The sequence below is a fragment of the Aegilops tauschii genome, chromosome 5, assembly GCF_002575655.3.
Source record: "Aegilops tauschii subsp. strangulata cultivar AL8/78 chromosome 5, Aet v6.0, whole genome shotgun sequence".
NCBI classification, from domain to species: domain Eukaryota; kingdom Viridiplantae; phylum Streptophyta; class Magnoliopsida; order Poales; family Poaceae; genus Aegilops; species Aegilops tauschii.
Window position 1 is genome coordinate 516899145 of NC_053039.3, and position 20612 is coordinate 516919756.

The window sequence follows — 20612 nt, forward strand, 5'->3', positions numbered from 1 at the left end:
ATATGACCCAAACGGCAGTGCCACAAATAAGTTGCACTATCATTATCAACTCTGCATCTTTTGGCTTCAACATTATGAATATGTGTATCACTACTATCGAGATTCATCAAAAATAGACCACTTCAAGGGTGCATGACCATAAAAGATATTACTCATATAAATAGAACAACCATTATTCTCATATTTAAATGAATAACCGTCTCGCATCAAACAAGATCCAGATATAATGTTCATGCTCAACGCTGGCACCAAATAATAATTATTTAGGTCTAAAACTAATCCCGAAGGTAGATGTAGAGGTAGCGTGCCGACGGCGATCACATCAACTTTGGAACTGTTTCCCACGCGCATCGTCACCTCGTCCTTAGCCAGTGTCCGCTTAATCCGTAGTCCCTGTTTCGAGTTGCAAATATTAGCAACAGAACCAGTATCAAATACCCAGGTGCTACTGCGAGCTGGTAAGGTACACATCAATAACATGTATATCACATATACCTTTGTTCACCTTGCCATCCTTCTTGTCCGCCAAATACTTGGGGCAGTTCCGCTTCTAGTGACCAGTCTGCTTGCAGTAGAAGCACACAGTCTCAGGCTTAGGTCCAGAGTTGTGTTTCTTCTCTTGAGCAGCAACTTGTTTGTTGTTCTTCTTGAAGTTCCCCTTCTTCTTCCCTTTGCCCTTTTTCTTGAAACTGGTGGTCTTATTGACCATCAACACTTGATGCTCCTTCTTGATTTCTACCTCCGCGGCCTTTAGCATTGCGAAGAGCTCGGGAATCGTCTTATCCATCCCTTGCATGTTATAGTTCATCACGAAGCTCTTGTAGCTTGGTGGCAGTGATTGAAGAATTCTGTCAATGACGCTATCATCCGGAAGATTAACTCCTAGTTGAATCAAGTGATTGTTATACCCAGACATTCTGAGTATATGCTCACTGACAGAACTATTCTCCTCCATCTTGCAGCTGTAGAACTTATTGGAGACTTCATATCTCTCAATCCGGGCATTTGCTTGAAATATTAACTTCAACTCCTGGAACATCTCATATGCTCCATGACGTTCAAAACGTCGTTGAAGTACCGGTTCTAAGCCGTAAAGCATGGCACACTGAACTATTGAGTAGTCATCAGCTTTGCTCTGCCAGACGTTCATAACATCTGGTGTTGCTCCTGCAGCAGGTTTGGCACCTAGCGGTGCTTCCAGGACGTAATTCTTCTGTGCAGCAATGAGGATAATCCTCAAGTTACGGACCCAGTCCGTGTAATTGCTACCATCATCTTTGAACTTTGCTTTCTCAAGGAGCGCATTAAAATTCAATGGAACAACAGCACGAGCCATCTATCTACAACAACATAGACATGCAAAATACTATCAGGTACTAAGTTCATGATAAATTTAAGTTCAATTAATCATATTACTTAAGAACTCCCACTTAGATAGACATCCCTCTAATCATCTAAGTGATCACGTGATCCAAATCAACTAAACCATAACCGATCATCACGTGAAATGGAGTAGCTTTCAATGGTGAACATCACTATGTTGATCATATCTACTATATGATTCACGCTCGACCTTTCGGTCTCAGTGTTCTGAGGCCATATCTGCATATGCTAGGCTCGTCAAGTTTAACCTGAGTATTCTGCGTGTGCAAAACTGGCTTGCACCCGTTGTAGATGGACGTAGAGCTTATCACACCCGATCATCACGTGGTGTCTGGGCACGACGAACTTTGGCAACTGTGCATACTCAGGGAGAACACTTTTATCTTGAAATTTAGTGAGAGATCATCTTATAATGCTACCGTCAATCAAAGCAAAATAAGATGCATAAAAGATAAACATCACATGCAAACAATATAAGTGATATGATATGGCCATCATCATCTTGTGCTTGTGATCTCCATCTCCGAAGCACCGTCATGATCACCATCGTCACCGGCGCGACACCTTGATCTCCATCGTAGCATCGTTGTCGTCTCGCCAACTATTGCTTCTACGACTATCGCTACCGCTTAGTGATAAAGTAAAGCAATTACAGGGCGATTGCATTGCATACAATAAAGCGACAACCATATGGCTCCTGCTAGTTGCCGATAACTCGGTTACAAAACATGATCATCTCATACAATAAAGATAGCATCATGTCTTGACCATATCACGTCACAACATGCCCTGCAAAAACAAGTTAGACGTCCTCTATTTTGTTGTTGCAAGTTTTACGTGGCTGCTATGGGCTGAGCAAGAACCGTTCTTACCTACGCATCAAAACCACAATGATAGTTCGTCAAGTTAGTGCTGTTTTAACCTTCTCAAGGACCGGGCGTAGCCACACTCGGTTCAACTAAAGTTGAAGAAACTGACACCCGCCAGCCACCTGTGTGCAAAGCACGTCGGTAGAACCAGTCTCGCGTAAGCGTACGCGTAATGTCGGTCCGGGCCGCTTCATCCAAAAATACCGCCGAACCAAAGTATGACATGCTGGTAAGCAGTATGACTTGTATCGCCCACAACTCACTTGTGTTCTACTCGTGCATATAACATCAACGCATAAAACCTGGCTCGGATGCCACTGTTGGGGAACGTAGTAATTTCAAAAAAAATCCTACGCACACGCAAGATCATGGTGATGCATAGCAACGAGAGGGGAGAGTGTGCCCATGTACCCTCGTAGACGGAAAGCGGAAGCGTTAGCACAACGCGGTTGATGTAGTCGTACGTCTTCACGATCCGACCGATCAAGTACCGAACGCACGACACCTCCGAGTTCAGCACACGTTCAACTCGATGACGTCCCTCGAACTCCGATCCAGCCGAGCTTTGAGGGAGAGTTCCGTCAGCACGATGGAGTGGTGACGATGATGATGTTCTACCGACGCAGGGCTTCGCCTAAGCACCGCTACGATATTATCGAGGTGGATTATGGTGGAGGGGGGAACCGCACACGGCTAAGAGATCCAAGAGATCAATTGTTGTGTCTATGGGGTGCCCCCCTCCTCCATATATAAAGGAGGGGAGGAGAGGGCCGGCCAGGAGGAGGAGGCGCGCCCAAGGGGGGGAGTCCTACTCCCACCGGGAGTAGGACTCCTCCTTTTCCTATTTGGAGAGGGAGAGGGGAGGAATAGGAAGGAGGGAGGAAGGAAAGGGGGGCCGGCCCCCCTCCCAATTCGGATTGGGCATGGGGGGGCACCCCCTCCCTTGCTCCTTTCCCATCCTTTCCACTAAAGCCCATTAAGGCCCATATACCTCCCGGGGGGTTCCGATAACCTCCCGGTGCTCCGGTATTATCCCGATCTCACCCGGAACCATTCCGGGGTCCAAATATAGTCATCCAATATATCGATCTTTATGTCTCGACCATTTCGAGACTCCTCGTCATGTCCATGATCACATCCGGGACTCCGAACTACCTTCGGTACATCAAAACACATAAACTCATAATATAACCGTCATCGAACTTTAAGCGTGCGGACCCTACGGGTTCGAGAACTATGTAGACATGACCGAGACACGTCTCCGGTCAATAACCAATAGCGGAACCTGGAGGCTCATATTGGCTCCCACATATTCTACGAAGATCTTTATCGGTCAAACCGCATAACAACATACGTTGTTCCCTTTGTCATCGGTATGTTACTTGCCCGAGATTCGATCGTCGGTATCTCAATACCTAGTTCAATCTCGTTACCGGCAAGTCTCTTTACTCGTTCCGTAATACATCATTCCGCAACTAACTCATTAGTTGCAATGCTTGCAAGGCTTATAGTGATGTGCATTACCGAGTGGGCCCAGAGATACCTCTCCGACAATCGGAGTGACAAATCCTAATCTCGAAATACGCCAACCCAACAAGTACCTTCGGAGACACCTGTAGAGCACCTTTATAATCACCCAGTTACGTTGTGATGTTTGGTAGCACACAAAGTGTTCCTCCGGTAAACGGGAGTTGCATAATCTCATAGTCATAGGAATAGCAACATACTAAATGATCAAGTGCTAAGCTAACGGAATGGGTCAGGTCAATCACATCATTCTCCTAATGATGTGATCCCGTTAATCAAATGACAACTCTTTGTCCATGGCTAGGAAACATAACCATCTTTGATCAACGAGCTAGTCAAGTAGAGGCATACTAGTGATACTCTGTTTGTCTATGTATTCACACATGTATCATGTTTCCGGTTAATACAATTCTAGCATGAATAATAAACATTTATCATGATATAAGGAAATAAATAATAACTTCATTATTGCCTCTAGGGAATATTTCCTTCACAATTTCTGTTTTCCCTTGTTTTAGAGTTTCGCAGAAAAGGAATACCAAACGGATTCCAAACTGAATGAAACCTTAGCGATGATTTTTCTTGGACCAGAAGACACACCAGAGACTTGAAGATCAAGTCGGAGGAGCCACGAGGCGGCCACAAGGACGGAGGGCACGCCCCCAACCTTGTGGGCCCCTCGTGCACCTCCTGACCTAGTTTCTTCGCCTATATATTCCCGTATATCCCCAAACCAACAGAGGGAGCCACGAAAACACTTTTCCACCACCGCAACCTTGTGTACCCGTGAGATCCCATCTAGGGGCCTTTTTTGGCATCCTGCCGGAGGGGGGTTCGATCACGGAGGGCTTCTATATCAACCCTATTGCCCTTCCGATGAAGCGTGAGTAGTTTACCTCAGACCTATAGGTCCATAGCTAGTAGCTAGATGGCTTCTTCTCTCTCTTTTATTCTCAATACCATGTTCTCCTCAATGTTCTTGGAGATCTATTCGATGTAATACTCTTTTGCGGTGTGTTTGCCAAGATCCGATGAATTGTGGATTTATGATCAACTTATCTATGAATATTATTTGAATCTCCTCTGAATTCTTTTATGCATGATTTGGTATCTTTGTAATTCTCTTCGAACTATCGATTTGGTTTGGCCAACTAGATTGGTTTTTCTTGCAATGGGAGAAGTGTTTAGCTTTGGGTTCAATCTTACGGTGTCCTTTCCTAGTGACAGTAGGGGCAGCAAGGCATGTATTGTATTGTTGCCATCGAGGCTAAAAAGATGGGGTTTTCATCATATTGCTTGAGTTAATTCCTCTACATCATGTCATCTTACTTAATGCGTTACTCCGCTCTTTATGAACTTAATACTCTAGATGCATGCTGGATAGCAGTCGATATGTGGAGTAATAGTAGTAGATGCAGGCATGAGTCGGTCTACTTGACACGGACGTGATACCTATATTCATGATCATTGCCTTAGATATCGTCATAACTTTGCGCTTTTCTATCAATTGCTCGACAGTAATTTGTTCACCCACCATAATATTTTCTATCTTGAGAGAAGTCTCGAGTGAAACCTATGGCCCCCAGGTCTATTTTCCATCATTTGGGTCTCTAGCGTGAGAGTGCAGTGGAGGAGCCAGCTAGGCTGGCGAGTGTGTTAGAGAGAAATTTTATTATGGACCTCAGCCGACATGTGGGGCCTACTCATCAGACGCCGTAAATTGTAGAAATGTTGTATGCCAAGTGGGCCATGGTGGGATGACGTGTTTGCTGACTAGACAAGAATGATTTGTCACTAACAAGTGGGGTCCGCGTGTCAGTCGTTGTAAATTACACAACGAAAAATCTTTTTTTGAATATATGCCGAGTACCCAGGCAAAGCTTTCGGCAAACAAACCCCCCCCCCCCCCAAGTCACGGAGCCGTCAAGCGCAACCGGACATGACACGTGGCATTTCTTTGTCATGATCAGCTCTCGGCGTATGCTTTTTTTTTGCTGAGTGTGCTCCTTTCACTGGGTACTTTGCTGCTTCAACTCGGCGACGACATCTCGTTGCCGTGTACTCCCTCCGTTCCCAAATATTTGTCTTTTTAGAGATTTCAACAAATGACTACATACGGAGCAAAATGAGTGAATCTACACTCTAAAATATGTCTACATACATCCGTATGTTGTGTCCATTTAAAATGCCTAAAAAGATAAATATTTGGGAACGGAGGGAGTACTTTTCTTTGCTGAGTACGGCTCTCTGCTTTTTTTTTTTGCTGAGTGTGCTCCTTTCGCCTTGTACTTTGCTGCTTCGACTCGGCACAACGTCTCATTGCCGAGTACGGCTCTCGGTGTATATGTTTTTGCCGAGAGCCCTTGTTTTGACTCTCGGCATACAGTGAAATTTCAGTACACACACACGCACGCGCGCACACACATATATATGTGTGTGCATGTCAATCCGTATTGTAGTTCATATTGAAATTTCTAAAACATTTTATATTTGTGAACGGAGGGAGTAGTTTATGGTCTCACAATTGCATAGAGAATTCAGCTAGTTATTAAGTGCATGCTAACGAGCTAGAAAATCTTGATCATGAGCTGTGGAGGCGTGCACGCTAGAATTCTCACTTGAGGAGGCGCTGTGACCTAATGGCTCAGCCACATGATGCGGCAGTGCAGGGATCTCCAAATTCTCATCATCTGATTCGAGTGTCTTCATGGCTTCTGCGATGAGTGGACGCTTGGTTGGGTCGGGGTGTGTGCACCAGAGCCCGATGAGCAGCACACGCTCCATCTTGCGTTCGTCGTGATCCCTACTGGTTGACTCGGCCAGCAGCCGTGGATTTATTGCTTCAACGATCGCGTTTCTGCTGTGCCGATTCCTTACCTCTGTTAGCAATCGGCTGCCAGCAGGACGCCGGCCTGAAACAATCTCCAGCAAAACGATGCCAAAGCTGTAGACATCTGACTCCCTACTCCGCTTGCCCGTTTCCAAAAATTCCGGGTCTATATACCCTGGGGTCCCGGCTGGACATTGTGTCGTCTTTTGCTGTGTTTCGTGATCAATCAGCCTTGCCAAACCGAAGTCTGTTATCTTAGCTTGATACCTTTCGTCGAGCAATATGTTACAAGGTTTAATGTCACCGTGCAAGACACAATCATTGCATTGTTTGTGGATGTACTCTAGGGCACACCCTGTGTCAAGGATGATCCTGTACCTGCACAACAATCAACAAATAAAATGAGCCAGTCATGCATCATCTTCAATCTTGCGTATATACTTCCTCCATTCGATAATTCATGTCATGGTTTTAGTTCAAATTAAGCTGTTTACATGCTTGTAGGCAGCTTTTTATTGTTGCGATGTTTGTTCTGTAAGACTGTAACAGCTACCCTGTACTTTCAAATCCCTCCTATCAATGCAATGATACGCAAGGAAAAAAAAGCTGTCTAGATAGAGGAAAAAAAGGTTCAGGGTGGTGCATGTTTGGAAGGTTGAGTTACCTCTTTGGCCATGACAACCAGCTCTTGTCCCCATGCAAGTGTTCGTCGAGGCTACCCTGTGATACAAGCTCGTAAACTAGCAAGAGATGGTTGTTGCCGACATCATTGCACCAGCCTACTAACTCTACCAGGTTCCGATGCCTCAGTCCACTGATGGCCTTGATTTCAGCCTGGAATAACCCCTTTTCCGCGTCTGATGCTTGCCCATTGAACCTCTTTATCGCCACCAGTTTGTCTGGATTAGTCAATCGGCCCCGATACACAGATGCAGAGCCCCCTCTTCCCAGCATCGTATCCTCAGCAAAGTTGTTTGTCGCTTCGACAAGCTCATCATACTGGAAACTTCTGGCGATGCTAGCCAAGTTGTTTACCGGGTCCACTAGTAGTAGTACCACGTCCTGCGTCTGCATCTGCATCTGCATGGGGACACCAGCTCTAGGGGGAGCCTCATCTAGGTCGTTATTTCGTGTGTGCCGGCAGCAACAGAAGACCACGACCAACCCAGAAACTAATAGTACTACACACCCACAAGAAATAATAATAGCTACTATCGAGGGCCAGGGGAGCTTTGAGTGGCTCTTAGGTTTAGGTTTAGTAGCAGCAGGTGGTTGAGGCTCGGGTGGTGGAGACATATCTAAGCTGGACTCAAATGACCAAGACAGTATCCGGTGTAGCTCGACGGCTGCCCCGGTTGCAGCCGAGAAGCCGATGGCCACGACACTAGGCAAGAGCTGCCTCAGGTCGGCACTGGTGTCGACGTGGTAGGCCACGTCACCGATCTTGAGAGTGGCGGTTAAGATTTGTGTGTTATTGTCATAGCTAACCTGGCAGGTCATAGGGAGACCAGACGTCAGGTTCTTGCCGGGCACCATCACATTGGTGTACACCCGCGAGATTATGGAGTTGACGTCGATGCCGATGTGGCTGTTGCTGGTGTCTATGCCGGTGTTCAAAAAGGTGTCCAGCTCAACCGCCAGGATCCGGTCGTTGCCGGTGGCATTCGTGTTGCTGTTGTTGGTGAAGAGGCCGAGGTTCCTGCCATTCTCAATGGGGTTCGGGATGCTTGTCGGTGGGTAGTGGCCCAGGAAGAAAGCCATGCCGTCGCCGGTAACTGCACCGTCCTCGGGCTTGATTTGGAAGGAGAAGGTGGTGTTGAATGTTGCGAGCTTGCCGGTGGCGACATCCCAGAGCGGCACCGGCTGCGCGTACACCACGCGGCCCACGCTGTCATGGATTTTTTGGCTCTGGTCGTTCTTTGTCAGCTCGATCATCTGGGAGTCGAAGTATGCATCGCCCTGAAGGATGAAATCTTGTGGGTTGTAGCTGCGGGGCAGGGAAAAATTGGAGTTGAACGAAAGCGAGGAAGCACGGGGAGGCAGGTGGAGAGACAGTAGCAAGTGGTAGAGGCAAAAGTATCGGATGAATACCCGTGTAAAATGGGGAGGATTCAGAGCAGCCATTTGCTGGCTGTGTCTTTGGGAACTCAGCAACACTACTCGATATATAGATCCATAACTAGCTAGCTGACAACACTACTCGATATATACAACACTACTTGACAACTTTGTAGCTTTTGCTAAATTTTAAACTTTATGGAATCTGCTTTAGTACAACCCCTTATAAAAGTGTGAAGGGTGAAGATTAAAAGATATCCTTTCACATGTAAGGGCCTTATGGTCTAATCAATTTTAATTTGCATACCAAAAATTAAGCATCCTTATTTTCAAATGATCTTCTTGTTTCTCTCAGTCGGTTAATCTCCCACCGTGTGTCATGATCTGACTGCATTAATGGGCCTTATAATGGGTATTACAGTCACAATCTAGTGTATATTATAAACGAGATCATCTAAATTACCAGAATATGATACTATATACTGTGAAGATAGCATGCAAACCACTCTAATTACTCTCCAGAGTATGATCAGCTTGACTAATTTATTTCTTCACACAATTGAAGTTGGAGGTGAAGCACTCATGCGGGCCACAATGTCACATTTAGGGCCGATTCTTTTAGGCGGCTTAAAAAATAAGTTACCTCTCTGTAGCTTAAATAATAAATAAACCGTTCTCTAAATTTATTAGAACATTTAAATAAATTATCACATAATTAATATAAAAACCCTAATAAATAAAAGATAAGATTTTTAAGTTGCGAAAAGAATCCTTACTGGCTGCCGGCCGGAGCCGGGCATATGCTTCCGAGTTGTCCTTAATGAAGTAAACAATTGTCTGTTAAGTAGAGACAATACACTAAGAGCAAGTACAATAGAGCTGAGTCAGCGGGCTATAAGGTATAAACTAGTATATTTCTGCTTAGTTGGAGGAAAGAGAAGAGGAGAGAGAAGGTAAGCGGGCTCTTCGTGAAGAGTCAGCTCTAGCACATGCACCTAGGCACTTTGTGAGAATGAAATGTGGACCACATAATAAAAAAGTAGTACACTCTTTTGATCTACTATTATACATGTTAGCTATAAAATGGGTTGTAGTTGACATGGCACTGGCTTATAGCCAGCAGCTGGCTATACTATTAACCATGCTCTAGCCAAACGCCGACACTACATTAATCCACCAGCTGCAAGTGTACGTACATTTCAAGGCACGGCAAACAAAATCAATATTTCCTGTCGCATTCATATACAGTATGATCACATCTCACGTTGTTTGTTGAAGAGGACAGAAATCCACTTTACCTCTCACAAGAACGTCCGCATGGGCTGCTTTGATCTGGTCAAGCCATGGGTAACCCTTGCGGTGATAAGGATAAAGATATTTTTATTACTGTCACCAAGGTTTTGTTTGGGACGGACATCAGGCCTCGTTCTAGGAATCTGCTTGGCTGGATGGTATGAGACCCAAAGAAATTGTGCCAAATATTTTTCATCCCCCTAAAAGCAAAAAACTGCTCCGTCCAAAAGGCCTTGCACAACAATTTCTGGATTTTCATAGTGGAAATTGGTCGGAACCTCACTGTCAACCATATATCGGAATTCGTCAACCTTTGGGGGAAGCTATCGCACGTCCACCTCAACCCTGATGTGGCTGATACAATTTTATGGAAGCTCACCAAAGATGGCCAATATTCTGCGGCGTCAGCTTATAGCACCCAATTTCTTGGGCTCATGGACATAGACATGCCCCTGTTGGTGTGGAAAAATTAGGCTCCTCTCAAATGCATTTTTTTGCTTGGCTGGTCTTCAACAATAGGATTTGGACGGCTAGCCGACTTGAGCACAGGGGATGGCCAAACTGTAACCTTTACCCCCCCCCCCCCCCCCTATGCAAGCAGATCCAGGAGTCGGCGACCCACCTTATTTTCTAGTGCTGCTAGACCGTCAGAGTTTGAGGAATGATTAAACCATGACGTGGCTTACATGATGTCCATCCTATGGACTGGGGGAGGCATGGCTTCCGTCAAGGACTGGTGGTGCAACAATGATTCTGGGAGGTCGCAACCTCGAAGGGCACTTGTTTCTCTTATGTTGCTTATTCATGGGAAATCGGGAAGGAGCGAAATGCATGTGTGTTCCGAAATACTGCAATTCCGGTGGGTGTCCTTGTTGCTCGAATCAATGCGGAAGCATGGTTGTGGTGCCTCGCCAGAGCCAAAAGTTTGTGTAATGTAATGTCGCGAGAGTGATGCTTGTAATTTGGCCAACGGCCAAGATTCATCATTAATGGTTTCACATATTTTTTTCGTGAATACGCAAAGTTTGTGTATCTTTTCATTGGTAGAAGACAATAGAGAAAGTACAAGCAGAGAAGGTACAACACACTACACAAAGGCAAGAAGGCGCGAGTATAATGCCCAGAGCAGAGGGAAGAAGAATGCTCAGCCTGAACAGATGACACAAAATGCCAAAACCCACCTAGCCCGGCCCCCAGGAACGGAACGCAAAGAGATGCGGGGCTCAGGACACCCATACTGCGTCACGGCTAACACGAGGCACCGCCTCCGAATGGACGCAGCTCCACACTAGACAGGATCAATGTACTCCCACCTAGAATGCCAAGAGATCAGCGAGTGGGCTGCAGGACACGGCTGGGGCGGAGAAAAAACCCATGGTGGAAGCACCGACAAGGACGTACATAGCACCTAGGGTGACCACGCCTCGAGAGGCAGCCCGAACCGACCAGACATTCCCATATCTCAAGATCCAACACCGGGGAAGGCGAGCGTTATGACAGCGCCTCCAAAAAGGGGACAACACCCGCGAGTGTCATTGCTGCCGGCGTCGGTAAACCGAGCAGGCATTTTGCCCTGGTCTAAGTCTGAGCAATCCCCAAATCCGTTGGGTCAGAACACGAGAAAGTCAGAATGCAGGTCGAAACTGCCACCACAAGGAGGGGAGCTGCGCCATCGCCAAGGGCGCCGCCAGACACGCGTGCTAATTGACATTATTTGTTAATAAGTTCAAAAGAAAAGTTCTAAGTTATGTTAAGTTAATATTTATTAAAGAATTATAATATGAGTTTTTTTTTCAAATAAGGGCACGAGTTCTGTCGTTCGTTAAAGAAGAAGAGAGTTTACTACAAACAACGCTTGCAAATAACAAGCTCATACGGGACCAGACCATGAATCAGTTACTCTACAATGAGGAAGCTACTACTTTGCCCGCAAAAAAAGAAAAAAGAAAAAGGAAAAAAAAGGAAGCTACTACCTAACGGTCTCTTGAGACAAAACACTAGGTTCATCCTAAAACCATTTAAATCCACACATTCACCGCCATGAAGCCACACGGAGTAAAGTCTGCTGTGGCACCTTTGCAACTTCTTCCCACCGGTCCGCAGCTACACAAGCAGAAAACTCCTACGCAAGCTCCCACCGATATCAAATGACCATCGTTCCAGCCTACCACAAGAGGCAAAAACTCTAGCTAAAAGGGCATGCTAGGCTAAGATTCACAATTGTCCCCGGCTAATAAATTACCGCAGATCACACAAAATTGATCATGGGGCCAACCCGATCTCTCCAGATTATCCGCAGTGAGAAGTTCATTATGGAGGGCCAAGCCAACTACGAAAAGAAACGACAATGGCTAGGTTCAGCTTTGGCATTTACATATCTTACATTCTTAAGAAGTTGCTCCACGCTACTACCAATTCTCTCAACATGCACACCGTCCACATCAGCTTCATGCCACATCAGCATTCAGTTGCCAATTTCGGTCGTCCACCTCAGCAAGTTACCACGTCACTGCCTAATTTTATTTGTTTAAAAACAACGTTTCGGTCGCTTACACGAAAGAAGAAGAAACGTTGGAGCTCCCCACCATTGCAGCCCCGCCTCCTCAATTCCCTGCATGGCCTGCCAATTCATGCCTCTCTTAATTCTAGGCAACAAATCCATCAAAAGCTGATGGAAGAGTAATAGATAGACCTGATCCTCCTTTTAAGCAACCAATCTCCTGTATTCCTGTAGCCTCCACCACAGCTACCGCCTTGCCCAGAATTTATTCCCGAACAGAACCGCAAGGTGATGCAGCCATGCCGCCGGAATCGGTGGACATGTTGTTGATATGCTGATAGCTGTCGCGGGTTCACGGCGTCGACCCAAGGGCACTTACGAGGCGCTCGTCCGCGCCGCATGCGGCCGCCGCCGTAGGTTACATGAGGGCGAGGGCGAGGCAGTCGACTCTGGATGCTCCTCCTCGCTGCTGCAGAAGTCTGCTCTTTTGTTGCTAGCTCATCTGGGTAGATCAACATCGACAGGTAATGTGTATTCATTGAGATGATCTCATCCGATCTTGATGGACAATCAACTGTATGAATCCGTTAATTATATTCATCCTCCTCCTCTTGGTATTTTGGTTAATTTGTTGATCGTACTTAAGACAATCGTGTAACATAGCACGTGTGTTCATGAGAATCCAAACTGATGTGTAGATCAATCGACGATAATACAAGGAAAATCCACATGCATGCGATGAATTTCAAGGATGGAGTTTCTCTATTGAAGGCCGCCGCCCCATGGATCCAGACGCACTGGTGTGATCTCCCTCAAGATGAGAAGCACATGCCTCGGGACATCGCCGCTACCGTGCATCCGCGATGCGCCCAACCCTGGCCACCACCATCAGGACCCTGTTGTCCTGAAGCAACGACGCCGCCGACTCTGGTCTCTGGTCGACTTCCCCTGCCCCGCTAAATTTTAACTTTAAACAGTGGATGGGCATCGTATCGTCCTCCGGCAACCTATTTTTCATTGTTGACATCAAAAGACATCCTCGCCATCCCCTCCCAGCAACGACAGTGCTACATCTGCATCTCCTCTGCCCGACTGACTCCACCAGAGAACAATTTGTGTTGACTAATTTCAGCCAGTTGTTCACCATGTCTGGCTATCGAAGCCCACAGTACTACGATATCAATCTAGAACAATTAGCAGCAGACCGGCACTCGGGTAATATTATACTTTCATGTAATCTTCATCCGCTGATGGAGTGATTGGCAGCGTATTATGTATTTACATGCATGAGTCTGAATGATAAGTGTAATTCCCCAGAACTATTTTCCCTTGTGTGTCAGCAAGACTAAACCTGTAGGTTGTAGTACTACTAACTTTTCATGCCCTTTTTCTTTTTATATATAGCAGAGATTGAAAAAAGAGTATGTTGGAAGAAGTTTGTTAACAGGAGATCTTCATCATCATCTTGGTATTAATCCTCCGCTACAATTTTGCTACCTTAGACCGAGTTTATCTCACATGATTTGTTTATTATTTTTCCATATGTATTCTGTAGTTTCATTCATAGACATACTCTTTGTCATCCCAACTTCCCAAGGATCCATCATCCATGTCTATTGGTTACCACATGCATGATTTGTTTATTATTTCTTGACATGCCTTCTGTAGGTATGTTCGTACATGAATGTACTCTATTTGTCATCCCAACTCCCCAAGTATACATGTTAATTATTTCTTAGTTTATCTCATTTCTTATATAAGAACAAGATGCATGGTTATGGTATAAGGAGGGGTGGAATTTCATAATTTAGTATGGACCATATTGAATAAGGAAAAACGATCGCATTAGATTGTCGAGCAATTATCAGACATTGCGTATTGTTTTCCCTATGAGACATCATTGATATATAATTCATGTTTAAAAGTTTACCTCCAGTTGTTCAATCACATACTACCTAATCATCACGTCTCGGTTTGACCAGGAAACCTTGCAACCTAGCCTACCCATCGAGGATATGAAGGAATGGTTATGAACCAAAGTATGACGAGTCTATTCTCTAGGCGTTTCCAGTTATTTCCCCCAAATATTTGTTTTGATTTAAAAAAAAATCAAGCCAACCTGAAGGAATGCTTGCATGTTAGTGCTAAATCTGTGTATAGTGATGAACAATACATTTATTCAATATTCTGAATGTAAAAATAAATCCAAATCATCTTCAATTTCATTTTCAATTAATATTATGTGTGATTTTCTTTGAAGTTGCATATATAAGTCAGAAAGTCCCGCCGCAACGCGCGGGGTGTCATCTAGTATTGCTAATTTTTAGAGTCTGCTCCTCTTTGCTCATATTTCTGTCCTGTGGTGCAGCCATCCGCAGATTAGCAACACCAGTGTGATTATTTTCCTCAGTTTTACCCATGCTTTGTGTTGCACTCGTTTGCTTTAGATTGAATTCTAGTTTTTACCCCTAAGTTTGACATTTTTTACGCTAATTACCCCCATTTAAGAGAATTTCATCCGGCATACCCCATTTAACAAAAATGTTGCCACAAATTACCCTTTTCTATTTTTGTGAGTGTTCTGATCTATGGGCCCCGGTTACCAGGTCCACGTGGCATGCCACATCGTCGGTTTTTCTAGGTTTTTCCCTCATGTGAAACCAGTCCGCGCCGCTGAGCCCGACCGGATCGCTGAACCGCACGCACGTCAGTCGTGGCGATCGACGCTCGACCCGGGCCGCACCGCGTTCGCGTCTAGCCTAGCGCACGCACCGGTCGTCCGGCTTCTTACCGCACGCACCGCTCTCGCTCACGCCTAGGGTTAGGGATTCTCTTACGGCGGCGACGGCGACGGCGACAGCGGCAGCGGGTGCTGAAGGGAAACGACGGCAGCTGCAGGTGCTGAATGACATCGACGGCAACTGCGGGTGCTGAATGGCGGCGACGGACTCGGCGGGTGCCTAAGGGCCAGGACGGTGGCGGCGGTGCTGAAGGGCCGCGACGGTGGCGGAGGGTGTTGAAGGGCGGCGACGACAACGGGGTGCGGCTGCCGTGCCTCGAGCGTGTAGTCCCATGTGTTGGGGAACGTAGTAATTTCAAAAAAATTCCTACGCACACGCAAGATCATGGTGATGCATAGCAACGAGAGGGGAGGGTGTTGTCCACGTACCCTCGTAGACCGACAGCGGAAGCGTTATCACAACGCGGTTGATGTAGTCGTACGTCTTCACGATCCGACCGATCAAGTACCGAACGCACGGCACCTCCGAGTTCTACACACGTTCAGCTCGATGACGTCCCTCGAACTCCGATCCAGCCGAGTGTTGAGGGAGAGTTTCGTCAGCACGACGGCGTGGTGACGATGATGATGTTCTACCAACGCAGGGCTTCGCCTAAGCTCCGCAATGATATTATCAAGGTGTAATTTGGTGGGGGGGGGCACCGCACACGGCTAAAAGATCTCAAGGATCAATTGTTGTGTCTCTGGGGTGCCCTCCTGCCCCCGTATATAAAGGAGCAAGGGAGGAGGAGGCCGGCCCTAGGAGGGGGCGCACCAAGTGTGGAGTCCTACTAGGACTCCCTAGTCCTAGTAGGATTCCACCTCCCATATGGAATAGGAAAAGAGGAAAGGAAAAAGAGAAGGAAGGAAGGGGGCGCCCCCCTTCCCTAGTCCAATTCGGACCAGACCAAGGGGAGGGGTGCGGCCACCCTTGAGGCCCTTTTTCTTCTTTCCCGTATGGCCCAATAAGGCCCAACACGTATTCCCGTAACTCTCCGGTACTCCAAAAAATACCCGGATCACTCGGAACTTTTCCGAAGTCCGAATATAGTCGTCCAATATATCGATCTTTACGTGTCAACCATTTCGAGACTCCTCGTCATGTCCCCGATCTCATCCGGGACTCCGAACTCCTTCGGTACATCAACATACATAAACTCATAATAAAACTGTCATCGTAACTTGAAGCGTGCAGACCCTACGGGTTCGAGAACTATGTAGACATGACCGAGACACGTCTCCGGTCAATAACCAATAGCGGGACCTGGATGCCCATATTGGCTCCCACATATTCTACGAAGATATTTATCGGTCAGACCGCATAACGACATACGTTGTTCCCTTTGTCATCAGTATGTTACTTGCCCGAGATTCGATCGTCGGTATCTCGATACCTAGTTCAATCTCGTTACCGGCAAGTCTCTTTACTCGTTCCGTAACACATCATCCCGCAACTAACTTATTAGTCACAATGCTTGCAAGGCTTATAGTGATGTGCATTACCGAGTGGGCCCAGAGATACCTCTCCGACAATCGAAGTGACAAATCCTAATCTCGAAATACGCCAACCCAACAAGTACCTTTGGAGACACCTGTAGAGCACATTTATAATCACCCATTTACGTTGTGACGTTTGGTAGCACACAAAGTGTTCCTCCGGTAAACGGGAGTTGCATAATCTCATAGTCAGAGGAACATGTATAAGTCATGAAGAAAGCAATAGCAACATACTAAACGATCGGGTGCTAAGCTAACGGAATGGGTCAAGTCAATCACGTCATTCTCCTAATGAGGTGATCTCGTTAATCAAATGACAACTTATGTCTATGGCTAGGAAACATAACCATCTTTGATTAACGAGCTAGTCAAGTAGAGGCATACTAGTGACACTCTGTTTGTCTATGTATTCACACATGTATTATGTTTCCGGTTAATAACAATTCTAGCATGAATAATAAACATTTATCATGATATAAGGAAATAAATAATAACTTTATTATTGCCTCTAGGGCATATTTCCTTCAGTCTCCCACTTGCACTAGAGTCAATAATCTAGTTCACATCGCCATGTGATTTAACATGAATAGTTCACATCACCATGTGATTAACACCCATGGTTCACATCGTCATGTGACCATCACCCAAAGGGTTTACTAGAGTCAGTAATCTAGTTCACATCGCTATGTGATTAACACCCAAAGAGTACTAAGGTGTGATCATGTTTTGCTTGTGAGATAATTTTAGTCAACGGGTCTGTCACATTCAGATCCGTAAGTATTTTGCAAATTTCTATGTCTACAATGCTCTGCATGGAGCTACTCTAGCTAATTGCTCCCACTTTCAATATGTATCTAGACCGAGACTTAGAGTCATCTAGATTAGTGTCAAAACTTGCATCGACGTAACCTTTTACGACGAGCCTTTTGTCACTTCCATAATTGAGAAACATATCCTTATTCCAGTAAGGATAATTTTGACCGCTGTCCAGTGTCTACTCCTAGATCACTATTGTACTCCCTTGCCAAAATCAGCGTAGGGTATACAATAGATCTGGTACACAGCATGGCATACTTTATAGAACCTATGGCCAAGGCATAGGGAATGACTTTCATTCTCTTTCTATCTTTTGCCGTGGTCGGGCTTTGAGTCTTTACTCAATTTCACACCTTGTAACACAGGCAAGAACTCTTTTCTTTGACTGTTCTATTTTGAACTACTTCAAAATCTTGTTAAGGTATGTACTCATTGAAAAACTTATCAAGCGTCTTCATCTATCTCTATAGATCTTGATGCTCAATATGTAAGCAGCTTCACCGAGGTCTATCTTTGAAAAACTCCTTTCAAACACTCCTTTATGCTTTGCAGAATAATTCTACATTATTTTCGATCAACAATATGTCATTCACATATACTTATCAGAAATGTTGTAGTGCTCCCACTCACTTTCTTGTAAATACAGGCTTCACCGCAAGTCTGTATACAACTATATGATTTGATCAACTTATCAAAGCGTATATTCCAACTCCGAGATGCTTGCACCAGTCCATTGATGGATCGCTGGAGCTTGCATATTTTGTTAGCACCTTTAGGATTGACAAAACCTTCTGGTTGTATCATATACAACTCTTCTTTAATAAATCCATCAAGGAATGCAGTTTTGTTTATCCCTTTGCCAGATTTCTTAAATGCGGAAATTGCTAACATGATTCGGACAGACTTAAGCATAGATACGAGTGAGAAACTCTCATCGTAGTCAACATCTTGAACTTGTCGAAAACCTTTTTGCGACAATTCTAGCTTTGTAGATAGTGATACTACTATCAGCGTCCGTCTTCCTCTTGACAATCCATTTATTCTCAATTGCTTGCCGATCATCGGGCAAGTCAACCAAAGTCCACACTTTGTTCTCATACATGGATCTCATCTCGGATTTCATGGCCTCAAGCCATTTTGCGGAATCTGGGCTCACCATCGCTTCTTCATAGTTCGTAGGTTCGTCATGGTCTAGTAACATAACCTCCAGAACAGGATTACCGTACCACTCTGGTGCGGATCTTACTCTGGTTTACCTACGAGGTTTGGTAGTAACTTGATCTGAAGTTACATGATCATCATCATTAACTTCCTCACTAATTGGTGTAGAAGTCACAGGAACATATTTCTATGATCCAATAAGGGAGCAGGTACAGTTACCTCATCAAGTTCTACTTTCCTCCCACTCACATCTTTCGAGAGAAACTCCTTCTCTAGAAAGGATCCATACTTAGCAACGAATGTCTTGCCTTCGGATCTGTGATAGAAGGTGTACCCAACTGTCTCCTTTGGGTATCCTATGAAGACACATTTCTCCGATTTGGGTTTGAGCTTACCAGGATGAAATTTTTTCACATAAGCATCGCAACCCCAAAATTTTAAGAAACGACAACTTTGGTTTCTTGCCAACCACAGTTCATAAGGCGTCGTCTCAATGGATTTTGATGGTGCCCTATTTAACGTGAATGTAGCTGTCTCTAATGCATAACCCAAAACGATAGTGGTAAATTGGTAAGAGACATCATAGATTGCACTATATCCAATAAAGTACGGTTATGACGTTCGGACACACCATTACACTGTGGTGTTCCAGGTGGCGTGAGTAGTGAAACTATTTCACATTGTTTTAACTGAAGGTCAAACTCGTAACTCAAATATTTTTCCTCTGCGATCATATCGTAGAAACTTTTATTTTCTTGTTACGATGATTCTCCACTTCACTCTGAAATTCTTTGAACTTTTCAAATGTTTCAGACTTTGTGTTTCATCAAGTAGATATACCCATATCTGCTCAAATCATCTGTGAAGGTCAGAAAATAATGATACCTGCTACGAGCCTCAATATTCATCGGACCACATACATCTGTATGTATGATTTCGAACAAATCTGTTGCTCTCTCCATAGTTCCGGAGAACGGCGTTTTAGTCATCTTGCCCATGAGGCACGGTTCGCAAGCATCAAGTGATTCCAAAATCCCATCACTATGGAGTTTCTTCATGCGCTTTACACCAATATGACCTAAACGACAGTACCACAAATAAGTTGCACTATCATTATTAACTTTGCATCTTTTGGCTTCAATATTATGAATATGTGTATCACTACGATCGAGATCCAACAAACCATTTTCGTTGGTGTGTATGACCATAAAGGTTTTATTCATGTAAACAGAACAACAATTGTTCTCTAACTTAAATGAATAACCGTATTGCAATAAACATGATCAGATCATATTCATGCTCAACGCAAACACCAAATAACACTTATTTAGTTTCAACACTAATCCCGAAAGTACAGGGAGTGTGCGATGATGATCATATCAATCTTGGAACTACTTCCAACACACATCGTCACCTCGCCTTTTACTAGTCTCTGTTTATTCTGCAACTCCCGTTTTCGAGTTACTACTCTTTAGCAACTGAACCAGTATCAATTACCGAGGGGTTGCTATAAACACTAGTAAAGTACACATCAATAATCTGTATATCAAATATACCTTTGTTCACTTTTCCATCCTTCTTATCCACCAAATAGTTGGGGTAGTTCCGCTTCCAGTGACCAGTCCCTTTGCAGTAGAAGCACTTAGTCTCAGGCTTAGGACCAGACTTAGGCTTCTTCACTTGAGCAGCAACTTGCTTGCCGTTCTTTTTGAAGTTCCCCTTTTTCCCTTTGCCCTTTTCTTGAAACTAGCGGTCTCGTCAACCATCAACACTTGAAGTGGTCTCGTCAACCATCAACACTTGATGTTTTTTCTTGATTTCTACCTTCGTCGATTTCAGCATCACGAAGAGCTCGGGAATTACTTTCGTCATCCCTTGCATACCATAGTTCATCACGAA

The 20612-nt window shown here is 44.9% G+C and overlaps 1 protein-coding gene across 1 annotated transcript; it reads right to left on the bottom strand.

Annotated features, from left to right (window-relative positions):
• Positions 1-6338: 6338 nt before the first annotated feature.
• LOC109762420 (L-type lectin-domain containing receptor kinase IX.1-like) lies at positions 6339-13448 on the bottom strand. The gene is made up of 3 exons (XM_020321273.2): positions 13312-13448; positions 7274-8596; positions 6339-6987 (listed from the first exon to the last, which is right to left on the bottom strand). Exons 1-3 carry the CDS (start codon positions 13446-13448, stop codon positions 6339-6341), a joined length of 2109 nt encoding a protein of 702 aa, XP_020176862.2.
• Between the last annotated feature and the right edge of the window lie 7164 nt (positions 13449-20612).

Excerpts from the sequence above, each read along its gene's own strand:
- LOC109762420 (XM_020321273.2), bottom strand. The coding sequence starts at position 13,448 with ATGCCCATCCACTGTTTAAAGTTAAAATTTAGCGGGGCAGGGGAAGTC. Across the intron at positions 8,597-13,311 it reads GGGCGCATCGCGGATGCACG|CTACAACCCACAAGATTTCA; the intron begins GTAGCGGCGATG and ends CCTGCCCCGCAG. Across the intron at positions 6,988-7,273 it reads TGGTTGTCATGGCCAAAGAG|GTACAGGATCATCCTTGACA; the intron begins GTAACTCAACCT and ends ATTGTTGTGCAG.